Below are 20,227 nucleotides of genomic sequence, written 5' to 3' on the forward strand. Positions count from 1 at the left end.
TGTGCTCCTCAGAGCCCTCCAGCTTGTGTTAAACAATGTCAGACGTTTATTCGCCCAACAATACTCCGGACTGGGGCTGGCAAATCAAGCAGGTCTGGGAACTCAGGAAGGAGAGCCTGGCCTAGAGGGGAATCTTAGCTGCAGTCTGTATGGAAATGGCACTGAGCATCTTCCTTCATCTCATTTCATCATGGCTCTGCCCGTGGCTGAGGTAAGGCCTCAATGTGACATTTTGTGACAGATTCAGATGCGCCTGGCCCTAGTGTTCATTTCACTTCTGGTTTTAGTTCAGGTCCATGTTATGCAGAAGGCATTTTCATAAAACACGGGGATTTGCACTCTGGGGACTTCCCAGTCTTAAATTCGTACAAGACTTGCAGTGACTGGTGCAGTTTATGCTGTTCCCTGTGCGGTGCTTGATGGGTGGAGGATCCAAACTAAGCCCATTGTAATTAGTCTCATTTATCCATGCCACATTACATTGCCATGTCCTGCAGCAAATGTGATCTGTTCCCATGGACCCACAAGCCCAGATGTTGCGTGATTACATTGGCTTCGGTGGAGTTACTGCAGATTTCCTGCATGGCTGATGGTAGCAGCAAATCCACTGTGTGCAGAAAATTAAAAACTAGATTAAGCTGGAACAGGATTGGTGCCAGTCCTTTTGACACTCCTGGTATGGGATTGCTGCGTGCATCCTGTACAGGTCGATCTGTTTCCTCAGCACTCACAATGTGGTGGCAAACCCTATGTGCAGGCAGGGGGATGCACCTCTGGCTGGCTGTTTAGTTTTTTACTAGTTTTCTCCCTATTTGGTCCTTTGGAGATTCCCAGCATCTGTTTGTAGTCCCAAGCTGGGGAAAAAAATCAAGGAAACCTTGAAAAAAATAGGAAGATTTATAGCTTGTATAGTCTTTAGCTGAGAAAACAGTCCCTTTGGTAGCTTCTATTTTAAATAGGGGGCTTTCTTGAGATTCAGCAGAATGTTTTTAAAAAATGAAGATCATTCTCGACAGAAATTACATTTAACCACTGAATTAGCACAAGCCAGTGGCCAGCGGTAGGACCCCAGGGAGCAGGCGTGCAGCCGCCGCAGGGGAGGCTCGGGCTGGGTGTCAGGCACAGATTCTTCACCCAGAGGGTGGCCCAAGAGGGTGCCCAGGGACATGGGCAAGCCCTGAGCCTGCTGGACTTGGCGAAGGGCTCCAACCCTTTCGGGCTGGGATTTTGGGGGGGCTTTAGCGGGGAGAAACCAAGGGTTTGGCAGCTGGGCGCTGTGCAAACCCCCAGAACCGGGCAACCCCCCCGAAGCTGCGCAATCCCCCCAAAACTGGGCAAACCCCCGGAGCTGGCCAAACCCCCCGAAGCTGGCCAAACCCCCGGAGGTGAGCAAAGCCCCGGGAGCTTTTGCAAAAGCCCGGAACCGGCTGAGGAGCTGCCCCGAGCCCCCCGCCCGGCCCTTCCCGGTGGCGGCGGGGGGGCGGGCGCTGAGCCGCGCCTTGCTGCGCCGCCGCCGGGCGATGCGCTTCCTCCGCTGAGCTCCGAGCAGCCAGGATGACGGTGGAGTTTGAGGAGTGCATCAAGGACTCGCCCCGGTTCCGGTAAGACCGGGGAAAGGGGCTGGTGGATGGGGAGAAGGCGGCGTCGCCCCAGGAATTGAAGGGGACCCCCAGCGCTCGGCGCTCCTGGAGCGGCCGGGGATGCGGAGCCGCCGCTGGGGCCGCTTCGAGGAGAGGGTTCCTGCCGGGGGACAGCGCTGGGGAGCCCGGCTGGAGGCGTCTCCCCGCTGGGAGCACCCAGGGAGCACCCAGCGAGCACCCAACGAGCACCCAAGGAGCGCCCGGGGTGCCGGAGCTGAGACCCGCGGACATTTTCCGAGCGCTCCCATCCCCACCTCTCGGAGGGTGGGGGGGGGGGAGATTTAGCGGTCTTGAAGGAGGAATCCGGGCTCTGACAACACAAAGACTCGAGCTTGGCAGTGCTGCGTTTAAATCGGGTGGTTGCACCAATGCCCCCGGCTGGAGTGGAGCCTCCGTGGCCTGGGTGCAGATGCCAGGAGCATCCTGGCAAGGTGTCGGCATGGGGCAGGATGTCCTGGTGCTAGAAAGGGGAGCTGGCAGCTTCCACGGCCGGCGATCTCCTGCTGCTTTCCATACCGTGCTTGGATGGGGACAGGAGGAAAGAGACAATAGCCCGCAGAAGCAAGTTGCTTGGACGTGTGGGCAGGGGCAAGAGTTACCAAGGGAGCTCCCCTCTCCGCAGACGTGTCTCGTTGCACCTTCTCAAAGGGTTTTGTTTATTAAACGGAAGGTTTTGCATTTTCCTCCCAGTGCGTTTAAAAATAATTTCCTGGAATGCGAGCTCCGTACAAAAGGCAGCGGTGGCCTGGTGCCGTGGCGACTCCCAGCAATTGCTGTTCCCTGCATGTGTGTGTGTGGCTGTGTGCAGCTGCAGGTAACGCAAATACCTGGGCAAGTGCCGCTTGTGGGGCGAATTTACCCCCGCTCTGGGGATCTGCAGGGCTGTGGGAAGGGTCCTCCCTGCATTTTAATTCTAATTGCGTGGTAAGATCCTGCTCTTGCTTGCTCCAGAGCTGTTTGTGAAAGTGTAAAGGACAGTACCGTGTGAAGTGACGGGCTGGTCTTATTTGGGTGTCCTGGGAGCTTTTTATTGGGAAAAAGTTAGTTGCAGGGACAGGTTTGCAGGAGGTATGAAGCTTCGTCGTTAAACCTGTGCTCACTTAGCGTCAATCACAATTTAATCCTTTATTTTTTTTAAAACTGTCATTTTACCCCATTGTGCTGCCGAGCATGTGAACTGCTTGGTGGCATCCTTCCAGCGCGGTGACTTCACTGTCCAGATGTCTCGTTCCACATGGCAGTGACCCTTTTCCCGCTGACGTCAGGATTGATTGATATGTTTATTTATTTATTTTGCCTTTGGTGTGCGTGTGGGCTCCGGGCCAAGTTTCTTAGTATGCAGGCAGCATCATTCGGCTCTGTCTGCTCCATCCGTAAAAACAAAACAGCCCTCAGAGCACTGTGTTGGACCTTTATCAAAAGGCAGTTATTTAAGCACGGAATTATGAACTATTTCCCCAATGGCTAGACACAGTCTGCCTGCTAAAGGGAGAACAAGAGATTAGGCTGGAGAAGGAAGCCTGGACGGTTCAGGAGGGCTGCAAGACGTATAGCAGGGGAATTTGTAACCACTACCACTTGAAACAGTGACAAAGTACTGACATTTGCAGGCCTGTAGCAAAACCAAAACCAAAATACAGCTCTTCAGACTTTCTCAAGGGGTGCAGAGTTTAGTCTCCTGCTGTACTTTTCTTCCTCCCAACTCTTTAATTAGTTCTCCTGTTACAATTATTCGTTGGTGATACATGAGAGCCCTTAGATGTGTGCCAGAGATGGGCTTTCTTGCTGGTGCGGGGCAGAGATGCTTACTAATGCATCCCTAAAAGCTTACAGCTATCAAAAACTAAAATGCCATCCAAACTGAGCAACATATAAAAGTATAGATAAAAATGAGGCGAGAAAAGGGAGCTTACGGCCCACCTCCTCAGCAGAGACTGAGACAGCAATAGGTAACGTGGCCTGTCCCTTGCCAGGGGAAGGCTCTGGGGAAGAGGCAAGAACTGACACAGGTTTCCCGTCGCGGTCCTCAGCCAGGAGAGTTTGTGTCATGGTTTGCAAGAGCCTCGTTCCCCTCGGTGCTGAGCCCTGGGGATGATCGAGTTGTTGTCTAGAGGGGAAAGAAAAAAAACACCAAACGATGATTACACAGGCATAGACACACTCTGTATCAGGCATCCCATAATAAGGCTACCAAACTGGTCTACTTTAGCAATCGAATCCAATCACATGTCAAAATACTCCAAGCAGCAGTCGACATGCAGCAATCCAGCCCAGCCTCCTGCTTCGTGGGGACCAGTTGCTACAAAGAAAAATTTATTTCCCATCCCTTACCTGCGTGCAGGTCTGCAGGCTGGCAGTGAACCTCACTTCTCTTGGGCATCCTGTAGAGACACGTAGATTATATTCCAGTAAACAAATGTAAGTACCTTGAAAGACCAGTTCTAGCACATTTGAATGCAACCCGTCCATGCTGTGGCTTTCATCTCCCCGACACGCGGAGCCCTCTGGTTAGCAGCAGCAGCCTGGGAAATCTAGGAACCCATTTCTGCCTGGCTCCAGTGGTCCGGGCGATGCAGCGACGACCCCATTGCTGCCTGGCCCTGCGTTGACCCGATTTGCTGCACACCGATGAGCACCCTTGGCTCCTCTTTGCACTGTGGATGTCCTTGGGCAAGGTCCTGAGGTGTACCCCCAGCTTTGTCCCCTCCTCGCTCCAAGAAGATGCTCGTGGTACTCAGGGATGGACGGGGACATTGATGCCAGACCCGGGTGTGAGGAGCACTCGGGAGGATGAGGGTTAGGGGAGGAACAAATCGCAGGGGTCGGGCCTGGCTGCAGTGCTCTGCGGGTAAGAAACCCCAAATGTCTCTGTGGTAATTCCCACGGGGGAGGGAAATAAGCGGTTATGTCCTTACCTAGCGCTGCTGGTGCAGTCGCCGTTGCTATTAACCAACCCTATTAATTGCTACGAGGTCAGGGTTCCCCACTGCAGAGGAGGCTGCATGTCGGGGGATCCAGCAGGCTCTGTGTGCTCTCAGCTGCTGGCATCTTCTCGTGAGGACCTCCTGTGGCTGCCACAACCGAGGGAACAGCCAGCAGCAGCAGCACCCTGTGTGCATCCTGCCAGGCCACCGAGGGACCTGTGTGCCTCTTAGAAGGGACAGAAAACCTGCCACTGAGGCAGAAGCTCCACCAGAGCAGGTCCATGCCCTGCCTGAGGGCACTGCCTGCACGATCTTTTGGCTCTCATTAGGCAGAGGGAAATTCAGGCAAGGAATTCCAGCTCCTTGAAAGGTGCAAGGAAAGAAGTTGCCGCTTGCCAGAGGAAAAGAAAGTGAAAAAAGCAAGTGCATTGAGAAAAGATTTTATAACTCCCACCAGGGTGTTTCAAGCAGAATGGGAAGAATTATAAGCACTTATTCAAACTGTTCTTGCTAGGTCTGGTAAAAGATTGAGGTAGAGGAGGTGAAAGCTGGCATAACCAGTCTGAACGCGTCCGTGCTGTGTGAGCATGTGTTAGTGAAGGCCTCTGCAGAAAGATCTTCATGGCTTGTGTGATTTTCGGCTGGTGTTAATTGCCTCTGCACACCACTGACATGCCGTTTGATGTCAGCCAGACTTACTAGTTGAAGTCACCTCAGAGCAAATTGAAATCACACCCAGAATGGCCACGGAAAGACTTCTGTTTAACTAACCCAGGTTAACAAAAAGCACACAGGCATTGATTTGGAATTGCTTTTTGTTACACAAGGCTCCTTATGTAAGCAAGATCCCTGCTACCGATGGCACTTGCAAGAAGATACGCCCACAGAGAGCTTCTCTTTGAATCGGAGCCTAATGAGTACAATTACCATCACTTGCTGCTTTACTCACATGAGGGAGAAGACACTGTCACAAAAGCAGCAAGATATTTTCTGTATCAATCATTCCTGCCTTTATCTGTTTACTCCGTTTCTCACTTTACCACTGCACTTCTAAAGTCACAGGGTCTGAAGCACGCCAAGGGAAGAGTCAAAGCAGAGGTGTCACCGTCAAGTTGCTTCCTCTCGCAGCCGCGAGATGCTCTCCCTGTTTCAGCCGTCCGTCCTGTCTGGCCAGCACCTGAATATCTGTGCCTCAGCCTGGTGCTTTCCACCCGCAGTGACACCTCGTGTCCTCTCCTGCCTTGCAGCCTCGCTTACTCAGCATTGTTCCAAAGTGATCCCAGGCCTCAAATGGGACCATTACTGGAGTTGTACTGGGGCATGCTTTATGGCAGGCTCCGTCCCCAGTCTAGCAGGGCGGCTCGTCCCTCCACGTGTGGTTTTGTCACTGCACGCACGTGTTTTGCCATACCAAGGCTGTGGCTGTGGTGGCATCACCCCAAAAAGCCTGCCTGCTGAGTGAGGCTGCGCTGCCTTTCAGCTGAGGCAGCTTCACAGCAGATCACAGCAGGGCCCTCGCCTGGTGCAGGGCTTTTTTTCCTCCGTAGGTGGTAACATATGGAAGCAAAATTCCCTTGATTTGAGGCTCCCTGACATCACAGCTGCCTTGGGAATCCTGAAGTGCTAAGGAAAAGCCGCAGTCCAGCCTGCGTTAGCGCGGGCAGATCTGAAGGTGTTTGTTCATTTATTCAGTCATCGTCAGGGAGAATCCCCAAGTAGCAGAGAATTGCCTGGGTGAGAACTCAATTGAGATCTCTGGGTTGGCGTCCTAACTGGTATTTCATGCCAGAGTTTTGGCAAGCACTTTCCTGAGTAACTTTGACTTGTGAACTGCATGAGCGGGGTATCCCAAAGGGCCGGGGGTCTGAAGCTAGAACCCCACGGCTTCATCCCAACGCTCCGAGTCAGCGAGGGAATTTTTTTGTGTGGTTGCCAGGATAAAACTGGCAGAAGATAGAAGCTGGGAGTTTGCGGTGGATAGCACTAAACTCTGAACTGCGGTGTCTGAGCCTGCTCATGGGAGATAGGGCTCCCAAGTTTCATGGTGTAGCACACAGACAAGGGGAATTTTGGTGTTCCATAATTCGGCAAATTGTCTTTATTAGCTTAATAACCCCAGTGCAGCGTGCTTTGCTGTGTGACTGGATCCTAGCAAGGACATTTGCAAACTGAAATGTTTCTGGTTGTCTGACAGATCAGCGTGGGAGCTGGAAGTTGCTTTCCTTTTCAGTAGCTGTTCCTCTCCGTGTCCTTCTGCTTGGCTGGGATGCGTGTGGCTTGCAGGGACGTGAAAATCACCTCTTCAGTCACTCTTCTGACATTTTTCTCTCTCCCCGGCTCTCCTTCTGGTTGCTGTGAGATAAGTGTGAGGAGAAAGCTCTTCACTCTGAGTGATCCCACGGAAGTTTTGCTGGGTGTAAGCTCTGTCTCTCACATGCCAAGAATGGCTTTGCCTTCTGGGATGGCCAAAAGCCACCGAGAAAGCCAAGGTCAGAGTTTCACCAGTCGCTACTTTTCTAGCTGTAATAAGGAATGTAAGAGGGTTGCAAGTTGGTTGGCAAAGCTTGCTAAAGGGGGTAAAAACAAAAGAGCAATAACCCTGTGGTGGAAGAGGGTAATTAGACCCAGAGGTAATGCGGCGGAGAGATGCTGACGCCAGCTAATCTGTGCTGTTGAGCTGATCTGTGGGAGAGCCATCCCTTCTTCCTCGCAGAGTGCCACACGTCTCGGTAGCTGTGCTTTGCTGGTCGCCTTGGCACCACGCAGCGTCTCCGGCTTCCAGTCCTGGTCTTCGAAGGACTGCCGCGTGGCCGAGTGAGCACACAGAGGGTAAGAGTTCAGCGAGCCCGTGCTTGGGGTAGCCTTGTTCACGTGGGCTCTCAGCTGGCTCCTGTTGAAACGAGTCTAAGTGCACAGCCAGCGAGTTGTGCAGCCTAGGGGTAGCTCCGCGTCCTTTGCCACGCACACCGATGAAGCTCAGGAAGCTGAGAAAGAAGCTGGAGGTGATGGGAAGCGACGGTGTAGAGTCTTTATTGCAGGGGAATCCATCAAGGCTGCTCTCCAGCATGGTCAGGGAGCTCTGATCTCTGAGATGGAGCTTGTTGTGCGTTATCAGTGTTAGCAGGGACACGGCTGCCATCAAGCTGGGTGCTTTGGCAAAGCTTTGCAGTCAGCAGGGCAGTACAGCTCCGAGCTGTAATCGCTGGGTAAGGACTAAAGCCCTGTCTTACCGGCTGGTGCACAGAGCAGGGCACTGTAACTTCTGCTGCATCTCCTGAGTTAGGTAAACCCATGCTGGGGGATGGTGCAAGTCCCTTTCCCCACTTAAACGGGGTCTTCTGACTTGTAGGGCACACGTACTCGGGTAAGCCCGTACTGTTCCCCATAGCTCATGCCTAGCCTCGTGCAGATACGTGGGGCTGGTGACACAGCCGGTTTCCCCTCAGCTTGCGTCTTCTTGTAGCCTTTGTAGAACACGATAGTGTTAATTGCTGCACGTCGAGGTGCCTGAAATGGCTAACCACAGAACTCCTCGACGCTAAGCCTCCTAAACTGCCCTGTTCTCCAGGGGCAGCGGAAGAGCAGGGACAGGGAGGGAAGAAAGACACTCAAGGCCAAGAGCTTTGCACTCCCAAGCTCTTCTGAGCAGGCGACGGTCTCTTTAAAACCTGGTTTCATAACACTGAAATTTCAGCCACAGCATTAATTTTTTGCAGCAGGAAAGCCAATGCAACCATGAGGTTTTCTGGCTTCCCAGCACTGGCTTTGCTTAAAAAAGCAGGCTGCTGCTGGCTTGGGGAGTCCTAGAAACAGCCCTGCAGTCCACGTTTGCTTGAATTTTGGGGACAGGTCGTATATCCCTGGAGCCAAGAGTTCCTGCTTGCTTGCAGCTCTCCTGTACCTCCCAGGGCTGCGTTCTGATTTCAGACGTTTGTAGAGATTCCTGGCTGCTGTTCCCCAAGTGTTTGGTACACGCACAGGTTGCTAGCTCCTCCCGTAATGAACGTGGTTCCTGGCTTCTGTAAAGCTTGTTTCAAAACGGGGTGGAGAAAAAGCAGGAAAAAAAAAGGAGGCAGATTCAGCTCGGTGCTGACTTCACGCCGTGCAAACTTCTGTGCGGGAAGGAAGAGGAAGCACGAGCTCTTTGACCAGCAACTGCAGGCTTGGAGGGAGGGGGGGAAGCAGGCATCCTGGCCAGCACAGAAGGTTGGGGTTTTTACCTGCCAGTAGCTCTCTAATTGCTTCTTCCTCTTCTTGGAAGCACTGCCGAGCCTGCTCTGTTAAGATCTTGGAAGCAAGTCCAGGAGTTTGAGCTGCAGCACTCCCTGTATGTCGGAGCACTGTGTCTCGGTCCCAGGCCAAGGGGATGGAGGCCGTGGCTTAACCACAGCCCAAGGAGATGTGCGTCTGCATGGAGGTGAATTGTGTACGCAGCAGCTGGAGTGTAAGCTGCCAGCCCCGCTCCCTGGAGGACCCCAGAGGGCTGGGAGCAGGGCTGGGATGCTGAATAATTATTCCTGTGAACTGGGAGGGTGGAGGCTGATTTCCTGCAGCCCCACCACGTCCATTCCTAGCTGCAGGCCAGGCTGGCCCTCGGCCCAGAAGGAGCTGCCCACAGCTACGGGCACAGCTCCCATCGTGGCCGGCCATGGGAAAAGCATCGTGCGTAATGTTCTGCCCATTGTGCGGGCTGCTGGCAGAGATGGAGAAGTGTTCCTGCTTCTACTACAGCATCAGAAAAAGGGGGGGGTCTGCTGGAGCCCGTGCTCCTTCAGAAGGCCCAGCAAAGGCTCTTTTTGTGTCTGTTTGTGCACTTGAAGGCCACTCGGAACTGATAATCCCCGATCTATTTTGCAATGGCAGCTGGGTGGTGGGGAAACTGGCTCTGCCGCTAGTCCCGTGCGTGTGAGCAGAGCCCAGGCATGCAGGCATCTGCCCTGACAAACCAGGTGAGCCAACACCGGCGCAGGTCAAAGAAGCAGTGAGTAAGCTGCACATGTTGCTGCAGGAGCTGATCGCTCCTCTGAGCCACGGCTCCCAAACGAAGAAAATAAGGCACGGTAATTGCCCCTGCTCCAACCTTGTGGCAAAACGCTCCAGTCTTGTTGCGTGGTGGGGTGCACGCTGAGGCTTACCGGGGGGGGGGGGGTTGTTTTACATCAACCCATCTGCAGGTCTTGTTATTTTTGCATCTTGCGGTCTCCTTTGGCCTCTCAGTTTGTGAAGAAGAGAATTCAGCTCAGAGACCTGGATTTCTAAGAAGGAAGGAAGGAAAAAAAAGCGGTGGAAAGGTTGGAGGTGTTCTCACAGCCCATCCCAACTGGACACGAGGTTAGCCGACTGCAGCGTGTAAATCCACAGCAGCGTGCCCCCAAAATTGCATTCTTGTCTTGCTTTACCTTATCTGCCAAGATGTTTGCAGGGGAAGCTTGCTTTGCTGACGTGCCAGGTCTCTGTAGGGAGGCCGAGAGCATTCTGGTGCTCCGCTGCAGTTAGCCATCGCTCAGTTTGCCGGGGAATAACCCCCACACGTGGTCCCTGAGAGTAATTGTTCTGGTGTAGGACTTCTCTGGACGTAGCGTGGTCTGTGAGTTGGGGAATGGCGCAGAGGCAAAGCAGCATATTCGTTACAGGGGATTAAAGGCGTGATGTCAAGGTTCATGGGTGGCACATCCCAGAGCGGAGTGCTCATTCATTCCTTAAATAAGCACAAAGTGGCACGGCCTAAACGGATTATATAATATCAGGGAGTGAGATAATCCCTCCTCTGCACGCCCGCTCTGCTTCATCACACTGCAGCAAGGCTTAATAAGTTCCATACTCGTTATTAATAGAAGCAGCATGTGTGAACACGGGTGTGAGCGCACATGTGCACGTGCAGCGTTTCCAGGAGTTGGGTGCATTGATAGGAGGATATTTTATGGGGGTAAAATTTAGCTGAATGGCCGACACGTACACGCATTCAGATCCACACAGAGACAAATATATAGCTTGTAGTCCTTTGTCAGCATCCGAGCAGCTGCGCCAGTCTTTATTTAACACCACACAGAGGAGACAGACATATGGTTCTGTCTGCTGAATCGCCGAACGTCGGGCCGAAAATACAGCACCCTACATATGCAGATCTTACAGATATATATAGCTGCAGGAAAGTGCATCTCCACGGGCACAGGGAGCAGCTGAAGGGGATCTGTCAGTGCTCCTAGGACAAAGAAAAGTTATGCAAGTGTACACCCTCGTGGCTTGCTTTGGGGCCCTTTTATGCCCATGCATGTGAGAAGAACACCCGCAGAACATCACCGTGGTCCTGCTGCGTTTGCAGGGCCGGGGTAAGGTAGGATTCCCTGTAACTCCTTGCAGGACGTGGCTGTTGAAGCCCGCTGGTTGCTGTTCCCTCTCCCTTCCAGCATCCACAAAACAATGCTGTTTCCCACAGCCCGGCTTCTTTTCAGAACATCGCCCCTTTGTCCTCCCCGCTTAACCCAGATTTTGGCAGGAAATGTGGATTTGTCCCCACCCCGCGGCCTCACCCCAGGATGTAGGAAACAGCCGCAGGGACAGTGCTGACACAGCAGGAGGCCCCTTCCCCTTCCCCTTCCCTTTCCCCTTCCCCTTCCCACACCCTTCCCAGCTCCCCTTCTTGCACGGGCTGCCCTTGTTTCGGAGCCCGACGCTGGCGGGGAGAAGGCAGCAAGCTGGGTTTGGAGAGCGACACCTGCCTGAAGAGCTCGCAGGGCGTCATGAAACCAGTTGGGCCAGGCGGAGCTGAGGAGCTGGGAATAACGCTGGCTCTTGATGTCCCCCTGACTCATCCGAATGCAGAGATAACGCACAAAGAAGCCACGGGACAGCGGCAGACAAGTCGACAGCACCGAGACACTGGCAGGCTCTAAGCCGATATATCGTGTATGGTGATGGCTGGGAAAGGCTCCTCAGAACTCAAGCTGCTGTAGCCTCTGGGCTCATCTTTAATCTTTGCTTGTGTTCACCGCAATTATTCCTGCTTTAATATTGCAGCCTGCGTCAGAGGCGCCAGCACAGCCGGGACGTGTGGAGGTGGGGGAAAACAAACCCCTGCCCTCCGCAGAAGGAGGTTAATGGCTAATGTTCTGCATTCCAAAATGTCACCCGAATTGATTGCAGAAAAGCAAACACTGGTACTTCCCTGCTCTCTGTACGGGTCGGTAACACGGACGTACCCATTTTCCCCAAGGCAGTGGGAAAAATGGGCTTTCATGTGCTACAGGGCACAGGCGTGCAGGTTGTGCTGAAGCACAGACACCACCAGAGCATCCTGGGGTGGAGCTGAAGAGAGCTGGCTGCACTCAGGGAGAGGGAAGATACTGGGAGTGAAGGTTGGCTTAAAAATAAACTGGGAAAGTGTCAGTAAAATGGCAGTTTCTGTCTCACCCAGGGGCAATGGGGATTGTGGAAGTGCCCTTTGAAAAGGTGCCTGACCTGAGACGAGATGTGTAAGATGAAACCAAGAAGGGTTTGAGGTTTCTGGCTAGATTTTCAGTCCCCACAGAGGGAAAGGATGGAGGATGAGTATCTGTGAGTCCTACAGGGCTGCACGCTGTTGTTCTGACCCCTGACTTTGTGCCTCAATCCTTTTTCTGCTGCTGAGGCCTGGACCCTACAATGCCAACTTTGTTCTTCTCTGCCTGGACCACATGATCCAGCACAGAGAACCTATTAATTTTTGCTCCAAGCAGCATTGGTTCCCATTTCCTGCCCGGTGGTTCCCTCCACCCCCAACACTTGGGGTTTTTTGTGTGGGCTGGGGAATTTCCTCCTTGTAACTATCTTATCTCCAGGGCATGGCCCAAGACAGCATCGGGTGCGCACCAGGACGACAAGATTCGCTCTGCAAGGATGAGTTAGTAGCTGAAACACGATGGACGTGGGATCGTCCATGGGGAGCTGATAAGCAATCTGCAGCTGGTAAAAGTCCTGCCATCAGGAAAGATTTGGCACTGCCAGGAGGGTGCAAGCAGCACCTGGCTCTCCAGGGCGAAGCAAGGGGCGAGGACCCTCCCTCGGTGTCCCCAGCACTTCTGCTGCCAGCCAGGGTGAGACCTCTGGTGCCTTTGGCAGGCAGCAGCACAGGAAAAGCCTTTCAGGCAGGCACAAAGGGAGCAGAGAGGTTGGGGAGCTCCGTGGAGAGCCAAGGCCCTGGGGAGGGGAAGAGAAAATGAACAAGGAGCGTTCAGTGCTGAGGGAGATGCCTGCTGGGGGAGGGCAGGCAGAGCTGAGCTGCGGAGCAGGGGAAGTCTCAGCAAAGCCTGCGGGACCTCATCCAGCCCTGGTGGGAAACGGATGCTGCTGGGTTCACTTCTGGAGAAGACAGGCTCGTTTGCAAGCAGTTTTTTGATAAACCCATTTTGCTTTTAGAAGAAAGCTAAGGTGTTATCTTGGGGAGAGGCACACCCGCACAGCGCTTCTGTCTTTGGCTCAGGAAGGATTCCCGTATGCAGTCGTCGTACTGCAGTTTCCATATTGCTCCTGCAAAAGCTTAATCCATGCGACTGGAAACGTTTCCTGATGGGCATACAAGGCACTGCTGCTCTGAAGTCACTCAGCAAGCTGAATCAAAGCGTGAGGACAGAAACCATCCCTCATGGGAAAGAGCAAATGACCGACCTGATGAAGTCCTGAGGGTGGCCGACGCTTGGTCATCAGCATGCCTGTTCCTGGGCATGTGTCTCACTCGGGTCCTGTCCGTGGAGCTTGCCAGGTGGAAGAACTAGCTCCAGAGGCTCCAATAAGGCAAGTTACCTCTCTCGCTTCCTGCTCTTGACAAACACAGCTGGCCAGGTCAGCACAAAGCAAGAGCCAGATGTGGGTGTTGAGGAGAAGCCGTCTGCCTGCACAGTCCGCTTGGCCTGCCAGGCGTGGTGTGGTGCCTGCTGCCTCAGCCTGCTTGCCCCTGAGCAGCTTCTGGATCTTTTCTTCTCCAGCACTGAGAGTCCTCGCTTGCATGCTTTTTCTGGGTGACGTTCCAGGAACCGAAGTGCACCGTGTGACGCTCACAGGGGCCTGGAGAGCGCTGGACTGCAGGAGGGCGGCTGTCCGTGCAGGTTGCAGTGCAGAGGATTGTCTCTCTTCTTGTACTTTCCTTAAAGTGCATCAGAGACAGGGTGCTACGATCTACTGCACGCTGAAGAAAAAGAACATTCACCAGTTTTGCAGCCGACACCTTCTGCAAAACAAATATTGAGAACACAAAGGTAGAGAGCCTTCAGTCTGACAGCCAGGAGCATTACTAGCTGTCAGCAGAAATGGTGCTGAGCTCTGCTCAGCAAGAATAACAAAGCTTCAAAACAGAGATCCTCAGGTAACTACCACAGAGCAGCTTCCACCTGTGGATTCTTCCATGACTGGGGCATTTCTCCTTCCATTCACGCCTGGCGAGAGCTCTTCAGTGGCTAATGAAGAAGGAGGGAGGATGCTGCAGTGAGAGTTCGAAGCGGGCACTAAAAATGAGCTGCGCCTCTGCTTGGCTGCCTCTTACATGGCCTGTGCCATCCTTGGGATGTGCACCTGTCGTGCTTGGTGGGAGCTGGCCAGGGAGTGCTCGGGTTCTCTGAAAACGAGCAGAATTTTGTAGCATGAGCTTAATGCTGTTTCGATGCCTCTCTTCAGAGTGGAAGTTGGCAAGTTGTGCGACAGAACGTGCCAGGTCCGAGCTGGAAGCAATTTTTGTGTTTGTTTTTGTAAGAGGGGATGAGGGGAAGGTACTTACCTGTCTTGATGCAGCCACACGGCTTCCTTTGTAACCTACAGAGGCTCAGGGCGGAGGTGTACGATAATAAACCAAGTTAACGGAGCTGCCGTGGCAGCCAGATGTTCTCTCCTACTGAACACATCATCATCAGTTGCTTTGCCAATTCATCAGCACAGTGCTCGGGGCTGGTCGTTCCACACGGCGAGCCCATCGCCTGGAGGTGCTCAGCTCAGCGTCAGCTGCATGGTGACTCCTAATGGACCGAAGGGGACAGGGACAACGCTGAACAAGAGACGTCCTGACTGCTTTGGCGAGCAGAGAACCCCCTTTGCCTGTAGGATGGGGGCTTTTGTTCTGATTTACTGTCAGCCTGTGGAACCCCAGAGAAGTAGCTGTTCCTCGTGGGTTTTACCAGAGGCTGAGCAGACATCTGCGTGCTGCTGGGCTGAAACCCCCGAAAGGGCAGCGTAGACAAGAGGCTCTGCCCCAGGGAAGCGGTCTGGTTCAGGACTGTTTCCTGACCTCATCCTCACCAGGTCCGTTTTCTGATGGGATTTTCCCTTCCACGCACCAAACTAGCAGTAGTGTAAGAAAGGTGCTGTGACATTGTAGGACCACTTCCCTTTTCTTTCAGCATTTCAGAAGCTGCTCAAGTACTATGGGCAGAAGTAGGAAATGGTCTGCTGCCCCGGCAGCCAGTACTTCCCCCCCCCGGGGTGGAACGGTGAGTGGTAGCAGCACACTGCCTGCGCTGCGTTTCCTCTGCTTCGGGTGTGCGTTCTCATCTGCACATCAGGCACGGCTGGTCGGGGAGAATCCAGATGCTCGAGTGAGAGATCCAGATGCTCAAGGTGCTGGTGTCTCCTCGAACGTTTGGCTGTGGGTTACAAAAGAGAAGGAAGCCGAGGGGGAAACCTATTATCATGAGATACATTACATAAGGAGTGCATTAAAGGAGCTAAGGGAAGATTTCGTCTTTAAGCCATTAAATCCTAGAGTAATTTAGGTTGGAAGAGACCTCTGGAGGTCATTTAATCTGATGCCCTTCTCAAAGCAGGTCCAATAGACCGTGTTGCTTAGTGCCTTAGTTCTACAGGAACTCAGGCCAGCTGCCAGAAAGCAGCGATTCAGTGAATGGAAAAGTACTCCATAAACTCAGATACCTTCCTAAATACCAAAAGGCATTTTGGTGATTTGAACGTAGAGGAGAAGCAACGCTCAAAGAAGCCTGACCTTGTGTGTACGTAGCAGAGTGCATAAAAGCCACGTCTGTCATTGTCTGGCTCTCGAAGACAGACAATGCCAGTTTTTGCTAACTATTAATGCACTAATTTCAAGTTTGCGGAGCACTGTGCAACCAAAATATGAAGTCTTATTCATCTTGCTTCAAAACTCTGTCTAAACATACACCTCCAGCCGCTCCGCAGGAGGAGAAGAGCCATAAACTGACATTTAGCATGTTTCAGATGAAGAATGGGATGCTTTTATAGTCATGCAAAACCTGTGCAAAACATTAGGAGCATTATTACCAAAGCTAGAGCTAAGCTAAGTGTAGGCACAGAACCTCTTCGCCCATGAGAAGACGTGCTGGAAATGTTTGAAGGGATTGGATATCCACATCTACCCTCCTTGGAAAGACAACAAAATGAAACACCGGATACCAGGAAAACGTCTTACGTAAATGTCAGTCATAGGAGGGCTTCGACAACAGAGGGTTGGCAGCAGAAGTGCAGGAAAGCATCGCGTTCATCATTTCTCTTGCATATTAGCATGTCAAAGGCAAGCAACAGAAAATACCCGTGGGTTCGGCGCTGTGTGTTGGGTAACGACCCATTGCCCTTTTTTAACACCCTCCACTCAAGAGCATCAAACAAATCGCCAACCACCACTAAACACCCAAGCTGGGAAGTAATTAAGGTACAAATTCCCCTTTGGTTTAGAAATGAAGACACAAATCGAAAGACAGTTGTACAGCGCTTATTCAGGACGAACAATTTGTGTTACTGAGGGACAAATGTTTGTACTGGTGGCACCAAACGTGTTATCCTGTGGTCCTTTGCAGCCTGCCGGAGTTCATGCAGAGCCACTCTATCCGTCCCAAATCCTGCCTAGCAGTGCTGGGAGCAGCACCTAGAAATATGGGCTGCGAGCCACCCACCACCCCGCTTACCAGACAGAGCAAACCCTCCAAGATCGGGGAGCGAACCGAGCTCGAAATGTTCGTGAAAAAATCCGTGCCGAGCTCCAAACCAGAAGAGAAGTGTCACGCTCGCTTGAGATGAGACAGCACTCTTAATATCAATGCCAAGATTTTCAGGGAATACCAGATGAGTCAGAAATTAAATCCTCCCCAGATCAAAATGAACGTAATCACCGAATATTGGATCGTTTTTCCACCTGTGTATAATGCCAGCTGCCCACGGGGCGGCAGAACTAACTGAGGACTGGCAGTTTTCTCACGTTAAAGCCATCCCATTCCCCACACGAGAATGAAGCCATTCTCTGCTGCAGTTGCCCTGAACACAGCAATGTGTTCATGGCTGAGCACATTTAAATGTACATCACCATCTTTGCTAGATCTCTTTTTTTTTTTACTTTGCTGGAGGTTTGTAGCAAGAAAACTGCAGAGACGACTGCACAAAGAAGTTTAGACTAATAGCAAAAGCTTTAAGTGAGGGCTCAGCTCTGGCTCTCCACTGTTTATTTGCAAGTAATATTTATGTTCACCAGCAAGCAGAACTGGGGATTTGGGATGCTGTGACTGCATGGTTTTCAAGTGTAGGACCAAAAAATGCTTACAGTGAGCTGTTGTTGTCTGTCTTCCCATCTGAGTCTGATGGGAACTACTTGCCTCGACATCCCCCCGTACCAGCCGGTGATTTGTGCTCACATCCCAGTGAAAAGCAGATCTGAGCAAGCTGCTTTTCACGTCTTAATGCACTTCCCATATTTGAATTGTTTATCTCTTGGAGGTTCTTGTAGCATTCGAAAGCTGGGCCGAGACCACCTTGGGCTGCTCTTCTCCGCGGACCAGTGGGCTGGTGCCACGTGCCGGCTGCAGGAGCTCGCTCTTAGCAAAGGGTACAACAAACCCCATCGTGCAGCAAGGAGCTTGGGGCCGAGTCAGGGAGCTTCTTGTAGTTCTTCAGCAGAAAGGAGCTGGAGCTGGTAGGTTTGATGACAAGTTCAAGTGTTCGAGCAGACGTCGAGCCCAAAAAGGCAAAGAATTTTTTCAGTGCAGCCTTTGGGTAAACGAAGTGAGAGTAAAGCAAAGAGGAGAGAGATGAGGACCCTGCATCTCGTAAGCATTTCAGTTTCACTGACATCAGCACAGCTTCTGCTGCCCTACCTCCTTTTTTTTTAGTGCAGAAAACTCTCTCCTGCTCCCGGGATCAGAAAGCATCGCCATGGCCTTCCACATCTGCATCATGCTTAGAGCCATCTGCAGAGAGATTTTACTCAAGATTAGAAACACAGCTTATTCCATTATCCTGGAACAAAAATAGGAGACTCAACCTGCTAAACACAGCCCTTCTCTTGCCATTTTCTCCATTAAGCAATTGGTACAGTTTATCCCGAAGACAGATGCATTTTAACGCTGAACAAAATCCCCTCTACGCTCCTCAGTTCACAAGAGTGACAGCAAACAAATTGCTATTTACAAAACATAACACGAGCCTCAGATAAGGTAATAAAAGCAATTCCGTTCGTTTAAAATGACTTAAATGTGAGTGGCTTGCATAATCTGTTTTTACCTAGGTTTCTCTCCTTTGCTCAAGGCACAGCTTAAACCTCAGTCTGAGCCAGCGATTTCCACAGGAAGATCTGCAGGGCTGCAGGAAATAAACCCCTCTGGCTCACCAAAGAGGGAAGCGAGAGGAAGAACACAGCTAGCGTGGGGCAGGGGCTGGTGATCTGAGAGCAAAACAGCTGCAGGCTGCACAGAAACGGTAAAAGGAACAGGTAGCAGACAGCAGTGCTGCTCCCGGGAGTACAAGTGGATCAGACTGGAGCATGGAATTAGCACCACGCTTACTATAAATAGATTTATCTGGGCCAGAGTCAGTCTCGGCCTTTTTGGCCTGAACCACGAGTCACCTTTCAATGAAGCAGCTCCTTGCTGCGTTCAGCCTTCAAAGCGCATCAGCCTCCACCACAACCGAGGGCCGGTGGGAGGAAAATAGAGCAGGTGCTACCACGAAGCCGGGGACACTTCCCAGGCAATTTGCTTCCCATGACCTGGCTGCCGACCAGGTCGCTCAGTGAGGATGCAGAGCTGTAGCAGGCTCTTTGCAAAGCTAAACCGAACCAACCGCAGTTTCCTGTGTCATCCGAAGTCCCACAACAAGCGAGCAAAGGACACCGAGGCTGCATTGTTTTGCTGTGCTTAGCAGGGTTTTTTCCTTGTTTCACTGCCAGGAGAGTCTCTGCTTGCCCTGAGGGGCGAGCAGCAGCGGTGTGGTCCTGCTCCCAGCAGAGCTGGGCTTCTTGGAGGCCAACAACCATCGTGCTCATGTCCCTGCAGGTCGCAGTGGCTTTACACGGTCATTCTGGAGCTCCCCAGCCTGCAAGCACCGACAGCTAAAGCAAGCAGGGCCTCCCAGACCAAGTGCTACCCGCTCACTGCCCTCCAAACACCGGCTCTTCTCAGCCTTTTCTCCCAGCCCACGGCTCCCCTTCAGGCTGACACTTGGCGAGGGTTTAGCCCTCGCCTGGTAAAAGGTTTTTATTTATTATCATGCAATTACAGGAGAGGCAAGGGAGGGGTTGGAAAGCAATGGAGAATATAGATACGGACGTATGTATGTGTTCCTTGAAGGGAGGGGGAAGAATTTTAGGTGTCCTGACCCTCAATTTCCCCTCAGTCCCATGCCTTGGAGCAGACAAGGTGGAGACGTGGGTTAGTGCTCCCTTTGGGGCTGCTTTGACAGGTTCCCTGCTCCCTTTCCCCAGCCCCTCGGCCCATCCTGGTGTCTGGCCTTTTGCGAGCTCTCTCTGGATGTTATGCTTTTCTTCTGATTTATGGTTTCCTGTGGGCTCGGAGGAATGCGAGGCAGGAGCAGCGTTCTGCTTTGTCACTTGTGAGCAGAAAGGGAAACGGAGATTAGCAGCAACAGGTCTTGGGTTTCGTGGAGGTTTGCAGGCTGACGGCAGAGCTTTGGGAAGGAGCAGAGCTACTCCGTGGTGGTGGGCCAGGGGCTGGCTGCCTTGCTCGAGCGGAGAGGGCAGCGAGCCCCAGAGCAGGCTGAACTCATTGCAGCCATTGTCCTCATTCAGCAAGAGCACAGACCCCGGTCTGTGCCATCAAACACAAAGAGCAGCCATCCCTTTCTCAGTCCAGATGATTTTTATTTCAGATAGTCTGAACGTGCAGAAACCCTCCACGAAATAGAGCAAAGGCCACATCGAAGACTTGGCAAGCAAGCAACGCGAAGCTTCCCTTCTGCAGCAGATCTGCGAATAAACGAGTCACCGCACAAAGGGAGCCTTAGAAATGCAAAGATAAAGAACACAGAAACCAGGATACCACGTGTTATTACTGCAGATCCTCCAGGAACATGGGGCGTTTTCCTAACGCCGTTGGCTCATCCCGGTGTCTGAGGTGGGGGCTAAAGCCCCGGTGGAGCATTAGCTGGGGAGGTGAGATGGTTCGGGACATGAAGTGCTGGATTCGAGCCCCTTTGGTTCGGGGTTGGATGGAAGGCCAAGCGAAGTGCCTTTTTGGTCAGTCGGTGTGTCACAGTCACCGGGTTTGACGAGGTTTTTGTCGGTTGTTTTCCAAGTCAGCCCTGTGTGATCTCAGGGATCGAGAATCCAGGGCTGTGGCTTGGCCTTGACTCAGCCTCAAATGAAAGCCAGGCACTCCTCCCCACGTGAACTCTGTCTCCTTGGCCTGCTTCTCGCCAGGACGTCTCATCCAGGACACCGCATTCTCA

The 20,227-nt window shown here is 52.4% G+C and overlaps 1 protein-coding gene across 5 annotated transcripts in view; it reads left to right on the top strand.

The window, feature by feature from the left end:
- The first annotated feature begins 1,382 nt into the window (after positions 1–1,382).
- The window catches only part of ACAP3 (ArfGAP with coiled-coil, ankyrin repeat and PH domains 3), a 73,618-nt gene continuing 54,773 nt past the window's right edge, over positions 1,383–20,227 (top strand). For 3 of the 5 annotated variants that reach the window (XM_035344623.1, XM_035344624.1, XM_035344625.1), the window contains exon 1: positions 1,384–1,601. In XM_035344623.1, coding sequence (XP_035200514.1) covers positions 1,555–1,601 — 47 coding nt within the window. In that variant the 5' untranslated portion in view covers positions 1,384–1,554. Of the gene's footprint in view, positions 1,602–20,227 lie in introns of all 5 variants that reach the window. The other 2 variants (XM_035344621.1, XM_035344622.1) reach the window with 1 other exon arrangement.

Source organism: Oxyura jamaicensis, chromosome 21 (assembly GCF_011077185.1).
Source record: "Oxyura jamaicensis isolate SHBP4307 breed ruddy duck chromosome 21, BPBGC_Ojam_1.0, whole genome shotgun sequence".
Taxonomy (NCBI): domain Eukaryota; kingdom Metazoa; phylum Chordata; class Aves; order Anseriformes; family Anatidae; genus Oxyura; species Oxyura jamaicensis.